Source organism: Centroberyx gerrardi, chromosome 18, assembly GCF_048128805.1.
Source record: "Centroberyx gerrardi isolate f3 chromosome 18, fCenGer3.hap1.cur.20231027, whole genome shotgun sequence".
Lineage (NCBI taxonomy): Eukaryota > Metazoa > Chordata > Actinopteri > Beryciformes > Berycidae > Centroberyx > Centroberyx gerrardi.
The window spans coordinates 4,145,187-4,170,484 of NC_136014.1; the positions used below are offsets into that span (position 1 = coordinate 4,145,187).

Here is a 25,298-nt window from a genome sequence, read left to right on the forward strand (position 1 = left end):
CTCCCTCTCTCTCCCTCTCTCTCTCTCTCTCTCTCTCTCTGTCTCTCTCGCTCTCTCTTTTAACACCCCCAACCCCTGTTCAGGTGTGTGACGTGAATTAAAGAAATCTACCTTTTCTTTGGAATGTCGTAGACAATCAGTCTCAGGCCGGGTCCAGTCCCTGCAGGGAGTGAGAGCCCTGTAGGCTGATAGACAAACAAAATTTTCTTTTGTTTGATGATTAAAACAAAACTCTTTTTTTTTTTTTTTTTTTTTTTTTTTTGCATCTACTGAAAGTCTAATTTGTCCATATTTTTGGAGGTTTGTTCATTCATATGTTCGTGGCTGCTCAAGTTTACACACACACTTCTCTACTACACTCAAACACAGACACCTCGTGCATTTGGTCCCTCTGCTTTTTTTTCCAAGGTGAGGATGCCAGCCTTGAGAAAATGATGCTTTGACTAACAAATCTATAACATCTATGAATGTGAGAATGCAACACATTGCAATAAAAGCACCATTTGAAACGGAACGCATTGTCTCTGTAAATTCTTTATCTCTTCTTGTCGGCTACTTTTGAACAGTTAAAAAAAAAAAAGCTACTGTGTTGGCTATATAGCCCTAACATATGATTACTGCTTAGGTTCAGGTTCTGGTCTTGTATTGTCCCACCAGGGGAAATTAATTTTGCAGCAAGGCACAATAAAAACGATAAGAACACAATGCCACATAGTACAGTACAAATACAAACGATTCCATACAAAATAAAGTGCTAAAGTGTGCAAAAATGCAGAAGTAAAAAGAGCAGCTTGTGTTAGCTTGTGTGCAGGACTTGTTCATTAATTTTGAAGTGAATATATAACCTTTATTTAACTAGGAAGTCACATTGAGATTGAAACCTCTTTTACAAGTGAGACCTAGCCAAGACAGGGTCAAATAGCAGCATCAAACACATGGACAAAAACAGGACAACATCAAATCACAACAGCAACAATAGGTACCACAAGAATACATTACATAATACAGTGCACAAACAAGGCAGCAATATTTTGTGATGTGTTTGTTAGTTGAAGCAACTGCAGCTTCCATTATTCTAAATTTAAAATAATTTAAAGAGATAAGGGTCTCAAGTTTGAGATATATAATGTAATGCAGTATCATTGTCTTCAGCACTTTACCTAGTGGCTTTCAGAGCTGCATCTTCACAGTTTGAAATGGACTTTGTCGTTGACGTCATCTGATCAATTCAGACACAGGTGTTCATTTTCCCTGCTCTTTCAACCAGCGCTGTACTATAACTACAGTGCATCGTTTTCACAAAGAATCTTGGAGCTTCCCATTCGTTCTTGGATTCATACTTGGGCTGTTTGATATTATGTCAGATGTGTCACGGAGGATACAACAATGCATAAAAAGAAGAAGTGTGCAGCAGTTAATCCACATCTTCATACTTAAACGTAACTTGTCATAGCTGATGGTAACACCTCTATACCTTCTAATGTTTTTTTTAATGGTGTCCCACAGGGCCCAGTTCTGGGTCCCCTTCTATTTTCACTTGAATTGCTTGGTATGATTAAATGCAAATGCAATGTTCTTTTCCATTTATATGAGGATGACACAACTTTACACTGCAATAAGATCAGGTGAGTCAATTTAACTAAAAAAACCTAGATATCAAAAGCTGTATGACAATTTACTTCTAAATGCAGACAAAACAGAATTACAACTATGTCTTATCTTTGAATTGATGGCTGCACAATTACTCCTGATGAATCTGTAAAAAAAAAAACGTTTTTTCAGTCCTGATCTCTCTCCCAACAATCACACCAAAGCATTATCCAAAATGGCTTTTGTTTCGTCAAGAATAGATTATTGCAGTGCGGTAGGGGAGAGCGGGGCAAGTTGTCACGTGGGTAAGTTGTCTCAGTGGCTGTATTTCTGAAACGAAATATTTTAGAGCCAAAAGTCCAATTACAGAAATGTTTACTTTCTTAATAAGAGGTTACCTATGTTGAATACAACAGTCTAAGTCAAAACACTCTAACGTAAAACCAATTTGTACACTTCAAAGTAAATAATGAAAATCTTAGTGTTTTTCTTCTCATTTTTTTCTTTTAAAGAAATCAAAATAATTATATGGGGCATGTTGTCATAACTATCCAAATTCTTTTTTGATTAGAAATAGCTTTACATTCATTCTTTTCTGAATAAATAAGGTTTTGGTACTTGCACCCAAAAACCTTAGGTTTGTGTAACAAGTGGCCTCTCTACTGGTTTTCTTTAAGTGACTAAGAAGTCATTTTACATAATAAAGCATCAAATTAAATGTGTATATATTACATGTACATTAATATATCATAGGCTACTGTTAGAAATTGTAGCAGAATTTATGTTTGTCTGAGCATCCCAGGATGGGTGAGGGAGGGGTTATTTCACCTGGTGTGGTGGGTGTCGATTTATGAGATGAAGTATGTTGTTTTCAATAAGAGGTATGTTTTTCATTTTTTCGTTATTATTGTATATACTTCAGAGGAAATGGAATTGTGTGCACAAACACAGCACACTTGTCTATGTGACAACATGCCGTAACATGGGATAAGTTGTCACAAGTTGTCTGTGGTATTTCATCAGTATCAATAACTTTTTCTTCCAGTAAAACATTCAAAATGTAAAAACCCTTAATCTAGCTAATATATATTGTATCTCAGTAGTAAGGCACTACTGAGAAATACACCAATGAGTAAAAAGTGTGACAACATGCCCTGCTCTCAACTACTCTGTCCCAACTACAAACTCATTGAACTTATTCAAACCTCTGCTGCTAGAATACTCACTCTAGGACACATGACCACATCACCCCTGTCTCAGTCTCTTGTCACTGGCTCCCAGGAACTTCAAGAATTGACTACAAAATCCTACTTCTCACTTTCAGGGCATTAAATGGTCTTGCCCCGCAATACATCTCAGACCTACTTACTCCCTACAAGTTTGTCTTGTCTTTTTGAATTGTATATGTGTCATTTTGCTCTGTAAGCAAAGTAAGTAAAGCTCCTGTATTTTGCTTTCACAGGTCTCTACTCGTATTTTCTGCTGAATCTGTACAAACTCTTCTGAGGTCTCAAGATGTCAAGTGAGTTTCCTCTTCAGCATAGTCAATACAGCAGTCACCTTTGTTGTGGTATGAGGTGTGTTTCTCTATGACAATGGTCAAGTGTTGAGTCACCTGTGGAGAGACATGCCACCTCGAGAGGACATGAGGACCGACCTCTTCCGTTTTTAGAGTTGCATACAGTATATTTTAAGGCGTGGTACAGGCAAAACCCCTCCTTCCCCACAAACACAATGGAATCAGCTCGCTCAGCCTCTGTTGTAGCTACATCTCCTTTACAACCAAAATCAACTTTTTACCCTATGATTCAAAATGCGACTTGAATTACATTTCTTTCAATGGTCTTTTTATTAAACAGTCAGTTATAAATGGAACAACAAGAGTCCACGGGGAATGTATTTTCTGTCTTATATCAACCCGACACAACAAACCCATACACATACACCCACCCAAACATACACACAGAGCTGGCTGACCATAAGAAAAGTGCTTTTAAGATTGGAACTGTATAAAAATAAAAATAAAAACAGACATAAGAAATATTTTAAAGGATACAAATAAAGGAACACAATTTAAACATAATGATAATGTTAGCAAAGGTTGATACATGAATAAGTATTAGAATTACATTTGTAAAGTACTTGGATTTTGATGATTTTGAAGCCCTGTTAGAAAATGAGACTATTATGATAACAATGAATTCTACCAATCCTTCCCTTTCAATCTTACAGAATCTCTTAAAGGTGCTTAATCTTGAGACATTAGTATAATTACCGTAAACAAATGAGACTATATCACCAAGAAGATTCTACAGGCTTCTACATTGCATTTTACATTGTGTGCCACCAGGTCGTATTGGGCGGGAAATCTGATGGATTGCTTTATGGCACAAAACAGGAAGAGGGCGCTGTTCTTCCAGTGCAAATGGAGCTAAACCACTTTCACCAAGTTTATCCTCTTCAGGGAGGGGGAGGGGGAAGAAACGGGGCTTATGGGAAATGTGATCTTAATTTGGAGAAACACTAGCACTAACAATACCAATCGTCTCCAACATGCTCATTTGTTTAGGGTAATTCACTGATGGAGCACCATGCTTGTGTTTTTCCACATAATGTTTGTAAGTCTGTTTATAGACTGAGCTTATTGGATTTGGGGGTTATATGAAAGATTTTGCAACAGAAGACTCTGACACACAACCCTTAAAAAAAAAAAATCATTTAATTTTGCATTGCACTGAAAGTTTTCAAATTTGAAGACTTACATGTATCATTTCATGTATGCATTTCAGATGCATCAAAGAAAGGTAGGCTACAGAAACACACACATATGAAAACATTGAGACAATACTGCTGTGTAGATGGAGAAAACTGGTAGGTTTGATTAATGATAACAGATTCAGATTTAGTCAGCTTTAAAGGGGCAATAAGTAAGATGTTTACTGTCCAATACCACAAAATGACCGCAATACTGTATATGTGCCAGAGACAAGTCGATGCTGCAATTCCTATTGGTTGCAAATAGAGGTCGATGTAAGTCATAGATTAACTTAATGCCCCTTTAAAATGTGTGCATAATTCTCATCCTTGTTTTGAAATAAACCGTATTCCAGGATAAGAATATGTGCTTAATTTTTCTAACCAAATTAAGTTAATTTTCAAGTAAATTTATAATAATAATAATAATAATAATAATAATAATAATAATAATAAACTTTATTTGTATAGCGCCTTTCTAAAAACAGTTTACAAAGTGCTTTACAGAAAATAAGAGTAGTTATAGTACAACAGAAGTACAGAAGACCGACAGTAATACAAAAGACAATAATAATAATAGCGCAGAGTAAAAACACAAGATTTCAAAACAAGATAAAATAATTACATGAAGGCCAATCTGTAGAAGCGTGTCTTGAGAAGTGATTTGAAAGAAGACACAGACTTTGCTAGCCTAATTTCCTCTGGCAGGCTGTTCCACAGTGTAGGGCAGACATGGGCAAAATACGGCCCCAGGGCCGGAACCGGCCCGTGGACCATCTCAATCCGGCCCGCAACGTCCTCAAAGGAAAACAAAACGACCCCCAAAAAATCAATAAAAGGCAGCATTATGTTAATAAATCCTGAGGCGAATGACTACAATGACTCTGTACTGCTATTTAACTTGATTCCAATAGAGGGCGCTGTCTACATTTAGATTGGACTAACACTAAAGGCCTCAAGTTGACTCTTGCTCACCTCAAGTGACAGGTTAGTAACGTTAGCGGTTGTGATGACAGAATCAGAGTTAGGATGAATGCTTCAAAAAAGAGAAAAGTTGACTCTGAATGTTGCGTTTTTAACCAAGAGTGGACATCTAAATATTTCGTCACAAGTGTCGGTTCAAAGGCAGTATGTTTGATATGCCAAGAGAGTATCACGGTGTTCAAGGAATACAACATCAAGAGACATTTTTCGACCAAGCATGCTAACTATGCCACAAACTTGTCATCGCCGGAAAGAGAAGAAAAAGCCCTGAAATTGTCTTCCAACTTAATTGCCAGGCAGAATATTTTTACAAAGCAGTTGACCATCCAAGAATCGGCAACGAAAGTTAGCTACATGCTGTCACACAAGCTCGCGAAACAGAGCAAGCCTTTCTCTGATGGTGAATTTTTGAAAGACTGTATGGTAGAGGCGGCTAGCATACTGTGCCCTGACAACAAAGCTCAGTTCGAAAACGTCAAAAAGGGCAGCTGACTTCACATATTTTTCCATCGCGCTGGATGAGAGCACGGATATCAAAGATACTGCCCAGCTACTTATTTTCATTCGAGGGATCAACGACAGGTTTGAAATAGTGGAGGAATTTCTTGCCATGGAGTCCATGAGGGGGACAACAAGGGGATCGGACCTCTGGGACAGGGTGTCAGGATGTTTGGAGAGACTGAACCTGCCATGGACTAAATTGCTGAATGTGACCACTGATTGATCTCCGAACCTCACCGAGAAGAACGACGGGCTCCTGCGGAGGATACAGGGTAAGAGAGGACAACCCCAACTCAGATTTGATCTTCCTACACTGCATCAATCGCCAGGAATCCCTGTGTAAATCTGTGTTGCAACTTGATCATGTCGCTAAAACGGTGGTGAAAGTCGTGATTTTTATCCGGGCCCGAGGGCTTCACCATCGCCAGTTCATCCAGCTACTGGAGGAAAGTGACACAGAACACACAGACGTGCTGTACCACTCGAATGTTCGCTGGCTGAGCCTGGGGAAGGTGTTTCGCCGTGTGTGGGAGTTGAGAGGAGAGATAGGGATGTTTCTGGGGACTGTCGGTAAAGCTGACGAGTTTGCAGAGTTGCAAGACCCGGATTGGGTGTGTGACTTGGCATTCAGGGTGGATGTAATGGGCCATCTGAACGACCTCAATCTGAAGTTGCAGGGGAAGAATGTGTTCGTGCACGAGCTGTATTCATACGTGCGAGCGTTCAAAGCCAAGCTGACCCTGTTTTCCCGACAAATGACCAACAAGTGCTTCACACATTTCCCAACGCTGGCTACCCTGGACGTGCCACCCTGCCACACCGACAGATACACCACTACTCTCACAGACCTCCACACCGAGTTCAACCGGTGTTTCTCCGACTTTGCTAAGATTGAACGAGAACTGGAGCTGGTGTCCTCTCCCCTTTCATGCGACAGCGAGAAAGCGCCCCCGGATGTGCAACTAGAACTGATTGACATCCAGTGCGACCCTGATCTCAAACAAAAGTTCACTACATCCACACTGGACAACTTCTACGGCTCACTGAAGGAAACACAGTTTCCGAACCTGCGCAGGCACGCACAGAGGATGCTTGTTTTGTTTGGCTCCACTTAATGTGTGCGAACAAACTTTTTCTGTGTTGAACTACAACAAGTCACATTACAGATCACGGCTGACAGATAAACATCTGTCCTCTGTGCTGCGTATTTCAACATCAGACATGACGCCAGACATTGATGGTCTTGCAAAGAGAGGTGACCGTCTCAATTGTTCCCATTAGGCTAAATTACATGGGTAGGCAATGCTTTTCATGACACACAGTGTCATTCATAAATATCTCACAGTTATAATTCATTCTCATAGGTTAGTTACAGTTACACAAGTAAAACAGAACAGAAAATGAATTAATGTATTCATGTATAAGACAATGTGTTTGTTCATAAATAGTAAATATTAGCCTAATCTTTTCTTCATTCAGTGATGCAGGTCTGTACTGCAATGGTATTAATGTTTGAGTTAGCTACACAAGTAAAAACAGTAATAACAGAACAGAAAGTGATTTGAGTAAAGTTAATTAATGTATATATTCATGAATATGACCATGTATTTGTTCATAATTAGTGTCTGTGAATATTAATATTTTCTTCATTCATTGATGCAGGTATGTACTCTAATGGTAAATATTAAATTTTGATAATTGTAAAACAGTCTGCCTTGAGTCCATGTTTATAACATAATGCAATGTGTTTCATCCATGACCTATGCAGTGGTGCATATCAGACAATTGACAAGATGTAGGCTAATTTAAAAGTTGATACTGCATTTAAGTGGATTGTTTTATGTAAGTTTCTAACAGAAAGTTCTTGTTTTTTGAAACAAGGACCCAGGCCTTCTGGGCTGGCAAATAGCCTATTGTAAAGCAATCTGTCATGTCTACCAAATTCATGTAGTTTAACATAATTCAGTACTATGTGTTTCATGTTTCAATTCAATTGTCCAATGTGTGGTCCTTCGCTTACTTTATCTAAGTCAGTATGGCCCTCTGGAAAAAAATGTTACCCACCCCTGGTTTAGGGGCTCTAATGGCAAATGCCCCATCGCCTTTAGTTTTCAGTCTAGACTGAGGAACAGTCAGCAGAGCTCTGCCTGAAGATCTCAAGCTGCACCCTGGCTCATAGTCATCTGAAATGTAGGTAGGTGCTTCATGTTTGCAGAGAGGCTACCAAGTTTATTTGAGATTAAGGTAGGAACAGAAGGTGGACCGAAAACTAAGATTTCTGCTTTGTTGTCATTGAGTTGTAAGAAATTTTGAGACATCCAGGACTTTATGTCTGCAAGACAGTTGTGAAGGATGTCGAGGCGGTCAGGGTCGGTAGGTTTGAGGGTGAGGTATATCTGGGAATCATCAGCATAACAGTGGAAAGAAACGTTGTGTTTGCAGATGATGTGACCAAGTGGGAGCACATACAAGGAAAATAAGATGGGGCCTAAAATTGAACCTTGCGGAACCCCGCAGGAGGAGTGTGATGAGGATGACGAATAATTACCTATGGTGACAGAGAAAGTTCTATTGGAGTTCTGATTGGTAGCTGGTAATGGCATGAGGTCCAATCACAGAGACCTTCCCTAACTACATTTTTGTCCACCTAATACCTTTTTATATTGCACAATGAAGTGTTGCACAGTGTTGATACCACCCTGTATATCCTTAACTTTGTTTCTATAATAATAATTATAATAATGTTTTTAAATAAATGAGTAAGCGGTAAAGCATTACAGTGCATATTTTATGTAGGCCATTGCTTTCCTTCTACATTCCCAGTAAACTCAGGTCTAAGTTTTAGAGACCGTCCCATCATGATCTCTTGAAAAAAAGAATATATTATTGAAAAATAACAAGGAAATACATTTCATCTAAAGGGACTAAGCGAGCCTGGATTTTAAATCAAATAAAAAAAATAAAAAGATTAGACTACAATTTAAAAGCCAACCCAGTTTTCTAGAGTCTGGACTCAGCAATGATGTGCTTCTTGTCTGTTTGAGCAGTTTCTCTGTGTTGGGTGTAGGCTCCCTCTTTGATGGGCGGCGTGGGATACTTGTATTCCCTGTACTCCACTATGGGGTAGGTGACGGTGGTCAGGAGCAGAACGGCCAGCAGGATGTACAGTTTGGTCTCCAGGCAGATGAACGTACTGTAGGCGAAGGCGATGACGAAACCCAGAGACTCCCACATGCGGTAGTTGGCAAACGCCGCCTCTTTGGCCCGGGGGAAGAGGACGCCATAGAGGGCTGCAGGACACACAGAACAGGCACGGTGAACATCAACAAAGCAAAACTACACACATTTGTGAATGTTTACCAATGAAAACTCCAACAGCTGTGAATAATTTTATGATTTTCAAAAAAAAAAAAATCTTGGGGAAAAACCCTAATATCATTTTTCAATATCCTTAAAATATAGAATACAACAAAATAAATATAATATGGATATTATATAATATGGATATAATATGGATGTATGGAATATCATGTAAATGCAGAATAAACAAATATTAAAATATATTAGAATAAAATGAAATACAGATGATCCAGTTTGTAAAAGGGCTATCATTTTATCAACCGAGGACTATCCTTCAAAAATGACCATTAATTGTTTCAAATTTTGTCCAATCAATCATTTTGATAAGGGAGGCTTTTTCAAATGTTACTATTTCCATGACAAAACAAATGACAAGCATTCAGTGTTTACCCCAGAATTGTATTCTTGTCAGGGTGGGAAAGCCTCTGAAACAGCATTTAGACCATCATGGGACACTGAAACTCTCAGCTGAAACCATATTCATGTATGCTTGTGTGGAATGTAATCAAAATGTCTCATTAGATTTATTTCAGTTTAAGGTCTTCCCATAGACAACCAATTCTAATTCTAAGAGAAATCAATCCTACAATAAATATGTAATCAATCAAACTGCATCATAGCCGTCATATCAGAGGTGGACCACACTGACTGGACCACATCTGAGTTCCCTCACCATTGGTCTGAGTTTGCCAAACAGCATCTGCCATTCCCCAGAGAGCAGGAAACACGAAGAAGACAGCCGGCTGGTCAGGATTAGGCCTCCAGTACAACAGAGCAATGATGCAGGAGAAGTTGGTGAGCGCCGCTGCAAATGAACAAATATGACATTGACATTCAAATTAATGTTAGCAGCTCATTCAGAGAAGGTTTTTGTGAAGTAAAAGTTTTTGTAACGCTTTATTTTACAGCCCGCTAATTACGGTGTAACTAGTTTGTAATTATGGGGTACTAATAAAATAACAATGCTGTAGTTACAGGGTAACAAAACAAGAAGTCCGGGAGTTAAGGGGTAACAATTTTGTAATTATGAGAGACTTATAAGGTAGTTATGGTGTAACTATTTTCATAATTACTGCATACTTAAAAAATAATTACAGGGTACAATAACGTAATTAGGGGGGTAAAACAAATGTTATTGGTGCTTGTTCCCTGTAGTTATGGAGTAAGTACAAGCTGTGCGGGCTGTAAAGTAAAGCAATGCTTGTTCTCCTCTTGTTCACTGTAATTATAGGGCAAGTACAAGTTTGCCCCACAGTAAATACAGTTTAACAAAAAATTTGTACCCCATAATTACAAACTAGTTATACCATAATTACCGGGCTGTAAAATAAAGCATTACCAAAGTTTTCTTCAGGAATTATACATATGTAGTATATAGATTTTGATTTTGTTTTGGAACGCGGGTATCACACAGTCTACTGGATCTACTCTACCTTCCCACCCACCACAAGGACAAGCAAAAAAAGGGCGTGGTGAGTCACTATTCAGTTTACTATTGGATGCATGCTGCATAAATGCATGAAGGAGGACAATGGCTACCACTGTACATGTTTTTTTTTTTCAAATTACAAAAGGCACGATTTATACAGTATATCTATATAAGAATAAGAACGATTTTACCCAGCAAGAAGAGTAGGTATCTCCCAGTGTATCTAGCCAGCCTCCCAAAGACAAAGGAGCAAAGAGAATTAGTGGCTCCAAAACAGATCATCACATAGCCAACCATATGGATACCCAAGGCACACGTCACATAGTTCTGCAATGGAAACACAGGATGAAGAGAAGCGATGATGATGTGGGTGGTGGAAGCGAAAATAACGATGATGAAGTTGGTGAAGATGTAAAGTACGTAATCTATTTATGTAGCACTTTTGTGTTTTACACAAAAGAGACATAAAAAAAGGGCAGCAAACAGTGTTCCATACTGTGGATACACACATACTGTTGCCATAACAATTATTCCATTAAAGGGTTTTATTTTCAGTTTTTAAAAATTAAATAATTGAATTGATAGTGTAAGTAAAAAAAAACAACTGCATGTTAACATAGTCAAGCGGGAACACTGCTTTAGTCCTTTAGGAGACCTCCTCACCTTGGTGTACTCCCCAGAGAGGAAGCTCTGCTCGAAGCCACTGTACATGGTGAGAGGGATGAGGGTCACCAGCCTCCAGTCACCCAGCAGTCTGAACGTAGCGAGGAACGTATGCCAGAACGGCTCCCGGTTCCCACGAAACTGGCTGGTCTGCTCCCGGTCGATGTTGTCCAGAAACACCGCCACAATGATCATGGCCAGCACCCCCACTCCTACCACACAACACAGGACAGAGAGCAGCAAATGTATAATGCCATGGTTCTCAGATATGGCCATTGTGATCTAAGAGTCTGCAGGTTTTTATTCCAACCAAACACTACAGAAGCTGATTTCACTGATTAGTTCCTCTCTGGTTGAAGGTGTGTTAAAGGATAACTCAATCAATTCAGATCAAAATTTCGACAGTTACGTAACTGTAAAGCTACGTACCTCTCTGTAGAGCCACTTACTGCTCTACCGTTACCTTATGTAACTGTAGACCTACGTACCCAACAGCACCAAAACATGTCTTTTTCAGCATAACACCACTCACTGGAAAGATTCCTCAAAGTTTTGGTAAAAGTCAGGCAAATATTCAGCCATTGTATCGTTAGCATGGGCTAGTTAGCAAGTAGAAGACCAGAGTAAACAAGGACGTGTGTGATCAATGCTAAATTGTATCAAATGGACCATGAGCTAAAATTTTGTGTGATAATTGTTGAATCACAACTATTTAAAGATGTGTAACTGCAGTATGAATGTTATTGTGTTGAAAGTTGTAAGAATGTATGACCCTCTTTAGATCTGTTAATGTGAATACAACGCACATTTTGTCAGTCCCTCCAGGAAATTGTGATTTTGCGATCACAATAATTAACGCAAATTCAAGAAATCTCCGCAATATTTGCGAGAGCTTGCGGTTTTGCAAAATTGCCGCAACTTTTCCGCATGAAATGGCCAAATCAACAGACCACTTATGATTTGGACCAATTGTCGCATTTCGTGTCGTGATAACTTACTTCATCGCAGCGTGCATTCAGGTGGAAGATGAACAAAGCTCACCTGCCAACAAATTACTGCCATAGACCGTGCAAAACAAAACGAAACGAGTGCTGCAAGAATCGAGGTGAGTGCAAAATTCAAGCTCTTGGAAGAGTTAATAGCTTAAACGGAGAGTGGGAGAGAATAGGGGGAGGCTGTGTGTGTGTGTGTGTGTGTGTGTATGTTTGTGAGTGAGTGAGTGAGTGTGAGAGAGAGAGAGAGAGAGAGAGAGAGAGAGAGAGAGAAATCATTTATTTTCCTTTGCTTGCAATATTTCCCAATTCCTGCAATTTTACCGCAAAAAGAACACATAAAACCCCGCAAATTGTATCGCAATTTTTGAGAAAAGCCGCTGCAAAATCAAGCATTTTTGGCCGCAATAATCACAAAAAAACTCTGCGAAATCCTGGTGGGACTGTTTTGTACATTATGTATATAAGCTGTAAATTCACATATTTGTTTATTTTTTTCATCATATTGTCATATTCTTCCCATTTATTACAGTGTATTGCATATATTGGTATTTTTTATAATGTTTCAGTATGTCATACTTATTGTTTTATAATATAATATAATCATGTTTGGTATATTTCATATCGTACGTATTTTTCATTTGTTTTTCCTTAGTCTAAGCCTCATAATACTGTAATCCATACTATTTCTACTTAATATTTTTTCTAGCATTGAAAATGTTGGTTGTATGTGTGTAAACACACCCCATTGCTTATTAATCTTAATAAAATTGAAAGAGTAATTAAAGGAACCTCACACTCCTGGCTGAAAGATAATACACATGGTTATAACTTCAGTAACAACAGAATAGACTATGTAAATAAAGATGTCTACTGCTTGGGTTGGCATTATTATAGTCTTTAACTAAGTTAGCCATCTCAACAGAATTTAATCAACATGGTTAATTTCTGTGCTGTTTTTGACTGGGAATTGTTCATTTAATCACGTACGCATCTGATTGATTTTGTGTTTAGATTAGTGTGACCAGACGCCCCCGTTTTCCGGGGACAGTCCCCAGATTTCCCCCTCTCTGGAAGGTATTACCAGGGGGAGGTCTGTTGTCATTTTTCCCTCAGTAGCACAGGGATTTTATCCTGTCTGGATTTAATTAGTATTGCAGGACAACATTGGTAATGTAATCTTATGATTTTACTGCAATCCATATGGCATATGTATTATTTTATTTCTCTGATAAATTGCTAAGGGGTCATATAATTTCTGTCAGATTCCAGAATATGCCTACTGTGCAAAGTATTAATGTAGTGTAATTTCTGAATCACATTGATCCACCTAGAATTGGAAGTTCAATGAAAAACAGTAGCATTGATCCACACAGGATTGAAATCACTGATTCAAAACTATGTTACTAGACCTCTTCTAGTAGCCTAATATTAATTGTTAATGATTTTCTTTGGCTACCCTGCTAAAAAGTCCTACCCACTCTATTGTATGAGTTAACTCTGACATCCTGGGGTCATTTTTCACACTTACAAAATTTGTGCACTGTCACCTTAGTTTAGATAATGTCAGCTTGTTAGCTAGCTATAACAATAGTATCTGGTCAGCTAACCGTCACTGTCTTGTTGTTAACATCTAATTTGCACACTAACTAATTTAGTAGAAACCTTAGTCGTGACTAGCAAATAGACTGTATGGCAAAGGTTCCCAAACTAGGGGGCACGCCCCCTAGGGGGGGAACAGAGGAACTACATTGCGTTCACATTGCGGAGCGGTTTCCGCTCAAAACGGCATTATTTCCTATGGAAGGGAGCGGATTCCGCGTTCACCGCCGACTCCGCGGCGGATCGCGGATTTTTCTGCCGCGGATGGTCGCGCAAAGAGTTGAAAATAATTCAACTTGAGCAGATAAGATCCGCGCGGAATGCGTCACTACAGTCCAGTGCTTCCTTGGTTGCCTGGCAACAAACTGTGCACGAATTTCAGGCGGAAACCGCTCCGCAATGTGAACGCAGCCGACAACGCAACCACAACGACAGATAAAAAGGTAAAGTAAGGAAGTATGATGAGACAGTAAGCCCACATCAGTCATTGTTTGATATGTAGGATTTGTTTTTTTCTTGCACATTAATTCAGTTTGAGAGAACCTGCTGTTAAAAGTGGGGAAATCTAAGTTGTTGCACTGTTCCTAAGTTCAATTTAAAAATTTGAAGTTAATTTTACTTTAAATGTGAAAATATATTCAAGAATGTTTACAAGAAATATGTCAGAAAGCAATGACTGAGCAATCTATACTATCAAATCTTTTTGGAAGTTGATTTTATTTATTATTTTCAGTAAAGCAAACTGAACAACTGAGAGTTTATATAATATAGTGCAATTCATGCACAACTAAGACTGTAGGCTACAGCACATTTGGGGTGGGTGGGGCTGAAAATGTTCCTATATCATAAAAGGGGGGCCTGACAGAAAAAGTTTGGGAACCACTGCTGTATGGTAACGTTAAAATTAGTTACTTTGCTGAATTAGACTGCTAGCTACTTAACTAGCTAACAAAACAAAGAGCCAACAGTTTGTTCAAGGTAACTGACTCTTCCCAACGGGCTAAAGACAAGACAGATTGGAAACTTACATTTGGAAACAAATCTATCTTATCAGGCTATTCACTTTTATTTCTAAAGTTACTGAATTGATCTACAGCCATACCACAAACAATATTTTTCATGTATCTCTCTTTTTCTATCCTGTTTGTTATGTAGGCTATTTAGACGTTATGTGAGCACAGCTAGTTCTCCACTGGACCTCCAGGATGAAGCCAGATGTGGTTGCTGGTAGATTTTTGATGCATCTTGCAAAGCCTCCATAGAGCACAACAGGTCATATCTGATGCCAAAGCAATGTAACGCTGATATTACCAATGTAGCATCCGACTAGTGTCCAGACTAGTTTCTGCTCTGGTCTGGAGGTGGTCACGTTGGGCTTCACGTCACAAGAAGCCGCACCACAAAACTGCAGCTGCTCCTCTGGGATGACAGCTGTCAGAAAACACAGATTTCACTCAGAAAATGGTGGGACTGATTTTTCTTGCTAAATGGCTTTTGACATAGACAGACAGTAGACAGATACACACATCACACACACATACAAATAACTGTATGGCAGAGCCCCAGAAAGTGACTTTTGATTAAAGTTTTCCTCTATTTAAATACATATATGATCAAAGATGTTTAATGAAGACACTGTTAAAATTAGATTTTGTGCGAGTGGTTCAATGTAAAGACACGATGAAGAACATTTTTCTTATCCTGAGCTACAGTAGATTTGAAAATAAAATCCTGAAAACGGAATATGGGACTACTGTAAATGCTGCCTGCAGTGCTAAAAATGTGGATCATGCAGAGACCATAAATTTGGCCTCAGACCTTTTTTCTGCTGCACAAAATGTCCTTCTAATGTCTCATGTCCTTCTTGTCACTGCGTTCAATGATAACACAGTGACAAGGTTTAAAATATGATTACTGATAAGCTGGAGAGCATTAACACCATAAAATACTTGTATGTGGCAACATCATCTGCTCTTTTAGCACACACCCTTTATCATTGTTATTCTCTTCTAAATTGAACTCATAAAAAGACACGTATGCCACCAATTAGACCTGGATCTTGACCTGTGTGGTTCCTGTGTGTGTGTGTGTGTGTGTGTGTGTGTGTGTGTGGTGTCCCGTCCCCGGTGTCCTCAAGCAGATGTAATCAGTCAAGCAAACCATGTCTATGTATAAAAAAGGGACCTACTTTCTAAATTTGTATTTCTATTCTTTTTTCTATACTACCTTTATCATTTTTGTGTTGTGTTATTTAGTGTGACCTACAGGATGTGATGTGCACCCACACTTTGCTTACAGTTATATTTGCCAGTATTACATACCATTACTATTACAAGGTGATTCTTTTCCAGTGTGAGCATTCCTTTATTAACATTGGACGCATAAAATAGCTACGTTTAGGTTGGCCTTGAAAATTAAAATCCTGGAATTTAGACTGAAACCATAAACAATAAAAACTAAAACTGTTTCTGAATAATGGATACAACTGCCACCTGAAACCGGCAGTGAGACTGTCCTGCAACCAGCTAACCACTTACAACGTACTAAGTTACATAGTGTATGCTAAAGTGTTAGCATGGAGCATAGATCTCCTAATCTGTTTGAATCATTCATCAGAAGTTCTGCAGAGGTGTAATGCTATCAACGGTATGCACAATCACTGTGACATACAATTCAAGGACTGACTGAAAGCCTCGCACCTCTGTGATACGTGTGCTTTCCACCCTCTTTACCTGGGGAATGCACAGATTGACCACAGTTACCTTGGGAAATGTATACTATTCCAGCCCATGGGTAAACATATACTACCTCTACCTCTACCATCTACCATTTACCCATATTGTCAGTAATATACTGTACATGTAGCCTAGTTCCCATACAAATAAGCACTCCTCTCTTCTTACTTATATTGGCGTCCTGTCCAAATATGAGCGAGGACATGAGGTTTCCCCAGACAGCAGATGACTGAAAGATCAAGAAGAAAATGCCAAAGTATTGGTTGATGACATCAGAGCCGTTCTTGCCCTCCTTGGAGGCCTGCAGGTTACCAGAGATGGTCAGGTAGGTGCATTTGGCCGACCACAGAGGTGAGCCACCCAAACCCAGGATCACTGAGGTAATGAGGAGGGAGGCCCTGTATGAGAGATTACAAGTGGATTCATATGAAACTACTATGTTTTTACCCTTTAGGGTTAGGGTTTGCAGTTTGATTGATTACATATTTACTGTGGAATTGATCAATGCTGCACTGATTGTCTATGGGAAGACCTTAGCCTGAATTGATTCCGATGAGACATTTTGACCAGATTCCACACAAGTATGCATGAAAATGTATTATCATTATTGTTATTAGAAGTAGTCGTGACTGTAGTGACTTTTTCAGTGTAAGATGTCTCTTTTTCATTATTATTCAGCTGTGGTAGAGAAAATGCTTGTGTATATTTCTGGATTAGTTCTGTAAGAGTTCAAATCGCAAATTTGCAAAATGTTATCCCAATCAATATTCCAGCTCCATGGTCTAAATTCGGTTTCAGAGGCTTTTCCACCCTGACAAGAATAAAATACTGGGAAAAACCGTGAATACTTCATTTTTTATTTTTTGGCATGAAAATTGTCATATTTCAAGATTAAAAATTAAATCCAAAAAAATCAGGATCAGCCATCAAAATCCCATATTGCTGGAGCTCTAGTCTTGGACTGACCTCTAAGCCCTCTGATGAAATGTGATCATGTATGTGGGTCTTAGAGGGACTTGATTAGACACAAATTCAGAACTACACTATGTGGAATATGGCAGCTAAAGTGCTCTAAAATCAAAATAAAAAAAAATAAAGAAGTGTTTTTGTGTTGTTGGTATTACAGCATCTTAGATGGGGTTTACAGTGACCCTGTTCTAGACATACATGAAAGTGATAATGAGGTTGATTGAGGATTTGATTGATTACCATCCAGGGGACAGGTTTCCAAAGGAGTAGGAGACGTAGCAGGCCATGGTGACCACGATGGTCCATTTACAGCCCAGGTTCTTGATCATGATGGGAGGCAGAAACATGGAGGAGATGATGATCGAGGCGTAGATGACGCTCAGCGACGCCACGCCCATCCCGTCCTCCGCATTCAGGCTGCTCTGGAGAGTTAGGAGACGGTAGGGTGGGATTAGAAAAATAGAACAAAATGTTGAACAAGGGAAAGTCTATTCAGTGTTCATTTTGCTGATGAAATTTCTGTTGAAAATACTTGAAATGAAACTAGACAAAACTAGGCAACCCAGCAAATAATAAATGACATTTTCCAACAGTAAAATATATCATGAGACTAAAGAACAATATGAATCTGATACAGCTGAGTTAGATTATGGATAGAACAGATAGTTGATAGGGAGGTGCATGAAACTGCCTTTTTCATACTTATCATATTATTATTAAGAATTATTAATTAATACAACAAATAACTAGATTATATAATTATATGAATAATGACTCCTGATAATTGACCTCTGCCTATTATTTTTCCAATAAATAGTTTATAGTTTTGCAATTCTTTCCAGGATATTCTTTTAGAAATTGACAGTATCTGATCGACTCCAACAGACTGCTGACATTTTCTATATCTACATCATTTCATGGTTCTTTCTAGGAAACTTCCTAAGAAATTAACAGTTCCTTTCTAGGAAATTATTAGGAAATTGTGGACCCGGCAAATAAAGCGTTACCAAAGACAGTTCACAACCAAAAATGGGTTAAAATTGTCAAAAATGTAGCTAAAACTAATTCAAGACAAGACCAAGACTAAAACAAAATCTAAAATTGCTGTCAAATGTAACAGAATCTATAATATCATTGGGGTTGAATAGGTGTTTCAGTTTTAGTTGGCTAGTTTAGTTAGTTTAGTTTATTGTCATCAAGAGGAAATTATTTTTTCACAGCCAGTGCATGCATAAAACAACATAAAACAGTAACAAATGCATTAATAAAGCAGTTAAAACAACCATCCCCAACAAACAGCAACAGTTAGGGATGGAAACGTGACAAGAAATTTCCAAAGAAATAGACTCTGTATGATAAATGTCATTCTCTGCCTTTGCAACTGTTGAATGTACTTCTTCCTACTGAGAAAGGCTCTGCATGCTCAGCTGGTCTCAACAGATAACTCTTCCACTTACCTGTAAGCTCTGCAGGCCTCCATAAGCTGTGAACAGAGACAGAAACCCGAAGGAAACCACCAACACGTTCTTGAAGTTACGGTCGATCATGGCTGCTTCTCAAAACTCCACAGATCTTCACCTTTCAACAAAGAGAAAAAAAGAAGTCTGTGACTAAATTTTTGGGATTGTATGTTCCCAAAAACGTAGCTTCCCGTAGCTGCCCAGCCTAAGTGCAAAGTCAAACAAGGACTGTGTCTCTGATATAGTTATATTTGAGATCAAAGTTCACTTGGATATGGGACACACACATCTAAACACTCGGTTGTTGTAGTGTTATGCAGATCATCCCTTATCAGTAGACCTCCTTTCTTTTCAATCATTAAAAATAAGTGCTTGCCAACTGATTGACGAGAACTATCCATCCCTGTGCTGTAGCTTCCTCTTCCTGCTCACTCAGTCTTTCTCTTTCTTATGTCCCTTCTTAGTCTTTTTCTCTCCATCTTTGTCCCAGGCTTTCAGTACTTGCCTTTAGATTCAAGTTGCTAGATTGAACAGTCTATTTTTCTCTGAGGTCATGTTCAGCGCTACGTCAAGGTAATCTCCCATCCATACAGGACGGGTGGCACAGAGCAAAGGTTTATTGCATGTTATTGTTACACCTGCTCCTGTAAGAGAAGTACAAAACCCTTTCCACATTGTGACCATAGCTAAGGCTCTAAACACATGATGGCTTGTTGTTGTTTGAGAAAATATGGAGCAGCCGGTCCAGTTCCAGCAGGAGCACTTCTGTCCACTTGTAGACAAAAGGAAAGTATAGTAAAAAAAAACTAGGGTTAGACTGATGAATTGGTTTGCGGTTGTTGTCCTTTTATTAAAAATATGATACTGGCCAGTCTTTGCGGGCCAACGCTGATATGATGGAGGTTCCTCCCTGACCACAGCTAATCCAAGCCAATTTATCAATCTAATCCTAATTCCAATGTGACATTTTGATTAGATTCCACACAAATATATGTTTTTTTTTTAATCAGGTGTCAGACCAGAAGAAATCATTCCAGTGTGGTGTGGGAGGATTTTACTTAACAGTCTAAAACCTGCAGTGAAACCTGCCTCACATGCCACACCCTGCCTTTTTCCTTGTCCTCATTGCCACAAAAACCTCATTAGGGGATAAAATGAAAGAAACTTTGGGAGGGCGTGAGGGTTCACGTTCATTCATTTATATAGCCCTTTATCGCAAGCATGTGTCAAAGGACTTTACAGAGAATGAGCCAAACTAGATCTAACTGATCAACAATCAAACATAGAACAGAATTATACAAACACAGGGAAGCAGAATAAAGCATGTGAAAAACAGTAGCAAGTTTTATTAAGACATAGCAAGCCTACCTGTCCTACAGTGCCTAGCCTACCTACCTGGTACCACCAGACTGAGGGTCTCGTGGTGCATGCAAGGAGAAACTCCCAAGAAATGGAAGAAACCTTGCACGGTCCAGTTGAAAGACGGATCCAACACCAGGACGGCTGAGCATGCAATAGGTGCCGGGACAAAACAGCAGAATGGACAGTAGCATGGAGAATAACAATGACATAAGCAAACAGTTGAGGCAAAGAGAAGCATAATGCGATGGAAAGATGGGGACACAGTTGGCACTGATGTCCACAAAAACAAGGGCAGCGCTTGAGTCCATAGCCAGATTGAAACACTGAGAGGGACCTGCCTAGAAGGACAGGCTGCAATGAATGCCGAGAGTGTGCAAACAATGATTAAAATGGAGCATAAACATATGGAAGACGAATAGGGCCACATGTGAAAAAATTATTTGTGTTCTGAGTTTAAAGTCAGAATTCTGAGAATAAAATCAGAATTCTGAGTTTAAAGTCAGAATTCTGAGTTTAAAGTCAGAATTCTGAGAAAAACGCCAGAATTCTGAGTTTAAAATTCTGAGTTTAAAGTCAGAATTCTGACTATAATCTCACAATTCTGACTTTAAACTCAGAACTCAAATACATGTTTCACGTGGCCCTAATCCTCTTCCATATAAACAAAATACACAATATGAACACAATAAGAATGCTTGGGTGAAATGTCCGGATCTGGCGTGCGGCATCAACGCCAACTCATAAGAATGACACCCAGTGCAGGAACGTCAGCGCTGCCTTGGTCACCATGGACAACAAACACCAGAGGCAACAAGGAGGAAGAGCCGGGGACCACAAAGGGTGCAGAACTGCCCATCTGCAGCCACAACCTGAAATGACCCATACACACAGCAATTCATTCTCTTACTCCCACTCACACAAACAGACCCGACCAACATGAATGAACAGGCGCAGGCAGACCAGGAAAACAAGACACACAAACTAAATTCCCATCGGCAGGAACCTGAGCTAGCGCTGGCTAACAGGCCTAACCTTTTTCTATGAAGAGACTGAGTCACTTCCAGTACCTGTGCAAAGCTAAGCGTCACCAAATGATAGTGAAAATAAATAGCTTTTAAATTTGAACCTTCATCTATGGAACTGGCTTAGCAATACAGAAATTGTCTATTTTACATCACAGTAGTCCCTCTGAGGAGCTAGTCCCCTCATATGGGAGATCATACTACTTACAAAATTACTTTAAATGCAGGAAAGTAAAATTTATTTATATTTGCTCAAGCAGTAAAGCAATGCATGTCAAATGACTAGAGCACTAGTGCTGGAATACTGTCACAAAATTAACTTTACTCTCCTGTCACACATGAGACTGAAATGTTATGAACTGTCAAATAATTTTAAGTCTCCAGCATATTTAGAAAAGATAGCCTACATTCATGAAAAGATCGCATTGCACGATCAGTAGGTATGGGACAATATATCTAAATTCAATATATCGCAGTACAAAAATGTAACTATGTATTGTGGGGCAGAAAAATTAATTATGATATTAGCTCAATTTTATTCTGCTGTAGTAATCACAAATGAGGCGGCTTGACTATCACAATTTCACAAGCTCTCCATCGACATTACATTATTTGCACTTTGTGACGTCGACATTTTTAAATTGTTGTTTACATTCTAGTAAGCCAATTCTGAATTCTGTACAGTCAGACTTTGTTGTCACTGAACTTTTATTTATTCCATCGTATCGTGGTTGTATTGAATCGTGAACCCCGTGTCGCCTATTGAATCATATTGTGAGATAAGCATATCGTCCCATCCCTATGATCAGATTAAAATTCACAACTTTAAGCAAACAAATCCAGCAAACAAATGTGCATAGGAAGATACAGTATATTTGATCAATAACACATATAAGCAATTTAAGTAATACTATGAGAAATGAGAAATGAAGTTATTTGTATAGGCACAGTATGAAACAGGGAGGTCCATCCAGACAGTCCGAGACAGTTTGACATGCACTTAGAAACAAACATGTACACCATTGCTGTTGTAAGGCATTTAGGGTAGCTGATAGACCTAACTGTGCATTTATATTTATTCTGGAATATATGAGCTGCTATAAGAAAAGCAAGGCAGGTTAACTAATCCTAATCTCTTTGCTAATTACCACAAACTAGCAAGCCTGTGTAGCTGTAACTGCATTTTCAGCAACAAAATACTTGTTCTGAAAACACTGTAAGGGTTTTAATAATTTTGATGACACAAAAACTATCTCAGTGAAATAAATATTGTCTACTTACGTTTGTAGTCGTTTGAAATCATACTATCACCAGCACCAATCACATTCTGGCAACGGAGGTTACGCAGCAGCAATGCATATTGGACATCTAGGTATGCATAGTAACATCGGGCAGCATACAAATTTTTGTCAGTGAAGTATGCAATGAGGCATTTTTCACGTACACAAAATCAACATACTATGCAGTGGAAACACACTCACTTAATGTCACACTTAGTATGTTAAGTATGAGTACTATACTGCTAAGGGAATGTTGCTTTGAAAGTCCAGAGCAACCGATTTGAACCTTCATCTATGGAGCTGGCTTAGCAATACAGAAAATGTATATTTTACAACTCAGAGGGGAGTCACAGTAACCCTAGGAGGAGCTAGTCCCATCAGATGGGAGATAATAATAATACTTACAAAATTGCTTTAAATGCAGGAAAGAAAAAAGTATTTAAGTTGCCAAAAAAAAAAAAGTTTCCAAAAATAACTTTGGCAGAGAGAACGAACAGTTTACCACCTAGCACAGCAGACTCTAACAGATCCCCAAAAAAGGTGTCAGGGAGGAGTGAAGCCAAAAATCAGTTCAAAGGCAATGAAAAAGAGATGCTTCTGAATTCGATGAGTCTTGAGCAAAGATTCCTCCTCTTCAAGAAACTCCCAGAAGCTCCTCAAAAACGGGAAATTCTCGACACTTTTTATACCTTTCTTTCCCCCCTCCTCAACATCAACTCAAACAAAATCAGCCAATTATCGCCTTGTAGTTATGTAGCTTTGTAAATGTCATCCAATAAAATCAAATGTGCATATTCCATTTTTTTTTTTCTAACAGCAAAATTGCTCATGCCTTTTTGAAAAAGACCTCATCGCTGAGCCCAGGTATCGGTAATTCTTTCTTCGGTGCATCGGTACCATTCAGCCAGACACCCAAAAATTTAAAGAAGTAACTCCCCTAACTTCCCTTTCACTGACAGATGTTTCCTGAAGACCAAGTTGTCCGCCATCTCTCAGTTAATACTTCCCCAATGCTTACGGACACAGTCAGTTAGCAAGCTATTCATAGCTAGGTGTTACTTACGCTGGAATTTTCCATCCCAAACTTACTTAACCCAAAGTGAGAAGTTAACACCATGATCACAACATATAACTCTTAATACTGTTTTAACTTCTTCATAGTTACACAGTATTACTACACAGTACCTAATACATATTCAGTTTTACTGTTTGCAATGTTAGCATTATCATGTAAAAGTAATGAATATATCTCTGCCTCAAACAATATTTCTCTAGGTCTTGCTTTACCTCCTGGGCAGTAAACTTCATCAAGGTAGACCTCCTCAGGGAGGTCTAGAGGATAGAGGTCCTCCTCTATCCCTGACTGAGGTCCAGCAGGGGTAGGCCCTTTCTTCAAGCACCATCAGGGCGTTATCAGCTGATGTCTGCATGATGCCGTTATTATGAGGGCACAGGACCCTCCAGATGCCAACCTCCTGCTCCGGGCAGTGCTGGTTGTGGCAGGCAGTCCCATGCCCCATCTTCTGCAAACAAGAGGGTTATAACTTCCTACAAGGTCAAGTAATATCTGGTGCACTAGGTTTCCATCTAAAGACTCTCAACAGGCTCCTTGCAGCAGGTTTCCATGTAAGGACACATAGCGGGCTTCTTGTGATTATTCAGTTACCACTTGAGTAATAGCAGTTATAGCTTGAGCCAGGTTAGCAAAGCAACAGGATAAAAATGCAACATCCCTCAGGACATGAGCATCCCGACCCCTTCTTGCCGGGCTAGCCATGTTGACTGAATTGGTGGGGAGTAAACTGGTAGGGTTACTTAACTGTCCAGCTGACGTGGAAATAGGGCCCCGTAAAGCATGAACCGCAGAGCCAAGGCGAGGCTTGAAGTCACCCCAGCCAGGATTAGGATACTGAGCACTCCTCATCCAATTCCTCAGGCACAAAGAGTTCGGCTATCGAACGGAGCCCCGCGACAGACTCAGGTGATTTGCAGAGCCAAGTGGCCAAGAAGGCCGACATCTATAAAACCCAAGCTCTTCCATTTGGACTTGTTCTGGGTCACCAACATCAGGGATCCAGAGACCATTCATGTTCTTCCAATGTTCCATCTGACCCATGATCGCTTTAGCACATCCTCCCAAGGTCATGGAAAAACGCCACTTCCCATCGTTGGAGGGGGCCTGTCCAGCCCCTTTCTTGTTCTCATTCTTGGCTATCCAGCCTTTCACCAGGGCAATGTCCATGCAGATGGACATTGCCCAAGGTATGGTGCATCTAGAGTCCCAACTTCTCCAGTCCTCTGTATATGGGTAACGTTCCGGTATGACTTGTATGGTATGACATCTCCAAAGTGAGGCCATTTCTCTCTCTGAGCAACACAGAGAGACTGATGCACACTTTTATAACTAGCAGGCTAGACTATTGTAACGCTCTCCTTTCTGGTCTACCGAAGAATACAATAAATCAGCTACAATTAATTCAAAATTCTGCTGCACGAGTGCTGACTAAGACCAAAAGGAGAGCACACATTACGCCTATTTTAAAGTCTTTACACTGGTTACCTGTTAGTTTTCGTATTGATTTTAAAAATATTTTA

The 25,298-nt window shown here is 39.3% G+C and overlaps 1 protein-coding gene and 1 pseudogene across 1 annotated transcript; one reads left to right on the plus strand and one right to left on the minus strand.

The window, feature by feature from the left end:
• The first annotated feature begins 6,052 nt into the window (after window positions 1-6,052).
• Window positions 6,053-6,944, plus strand: LOC139910565 (general transcription factor II-I repeat domain-containing protein 2-like; annotated as a pseudogene).
• Window positions 6,945-8,829: 1,885 nt separating this feature from the next.
• unc93a (unc-93 homolog A) lies at window positions 8,830-19,126 on the minus strand. Its single transcript, XM_071897876.1, has 8 exons — window positions 19,037-19,126; window positions 17,820-18,001; window positions 16,779-17,008; window positions 15,187-15,306; window positions 11,282-11,493; window positions 10,810-10,945; window positions 9,863-9,994; window positions 8,830-9,119 (listed from the first exon to the last, which is right to left on the minus strand). Exons 1-8 carry the CDS (start codon window positions 19,124-19,126, stop codon window positions 8,830-8,832), a joined length of 1,392 nt encoding a protein of 463 aa, XP_071753977.1.
• Window positions 19,127-25,298: the final 6,172 nt, after the last annotated feature.

What these genes read in the sequence shown, in the direction of transcription:
- unc93a (XM_071897876.1), bottom strand. Translation starts at nt 19,126, where the DNA reads ATGATCGACCGTAACTTCAAGAACGTGTTGGTGGTTTCCTTCGGGTTT. An exon ending in GGAAACCTGTCCCCTGGATG is followed by an intron (nt 17,009 to 17,819) that starts GTAATCAATCAA and finishes TCTCTCATACAG; the next exon opens with GGCCTCCCTCCTCATTACCT. An exon ending in TGGACAGGACGCCAATATAA is followed by an intron (nt 15,307 to 16,778) that starts GTAAGAAGAGAG and finishes GTTTTCTGACAG; the next exon opens with CTGTCATCCCAGAGGAGCAG.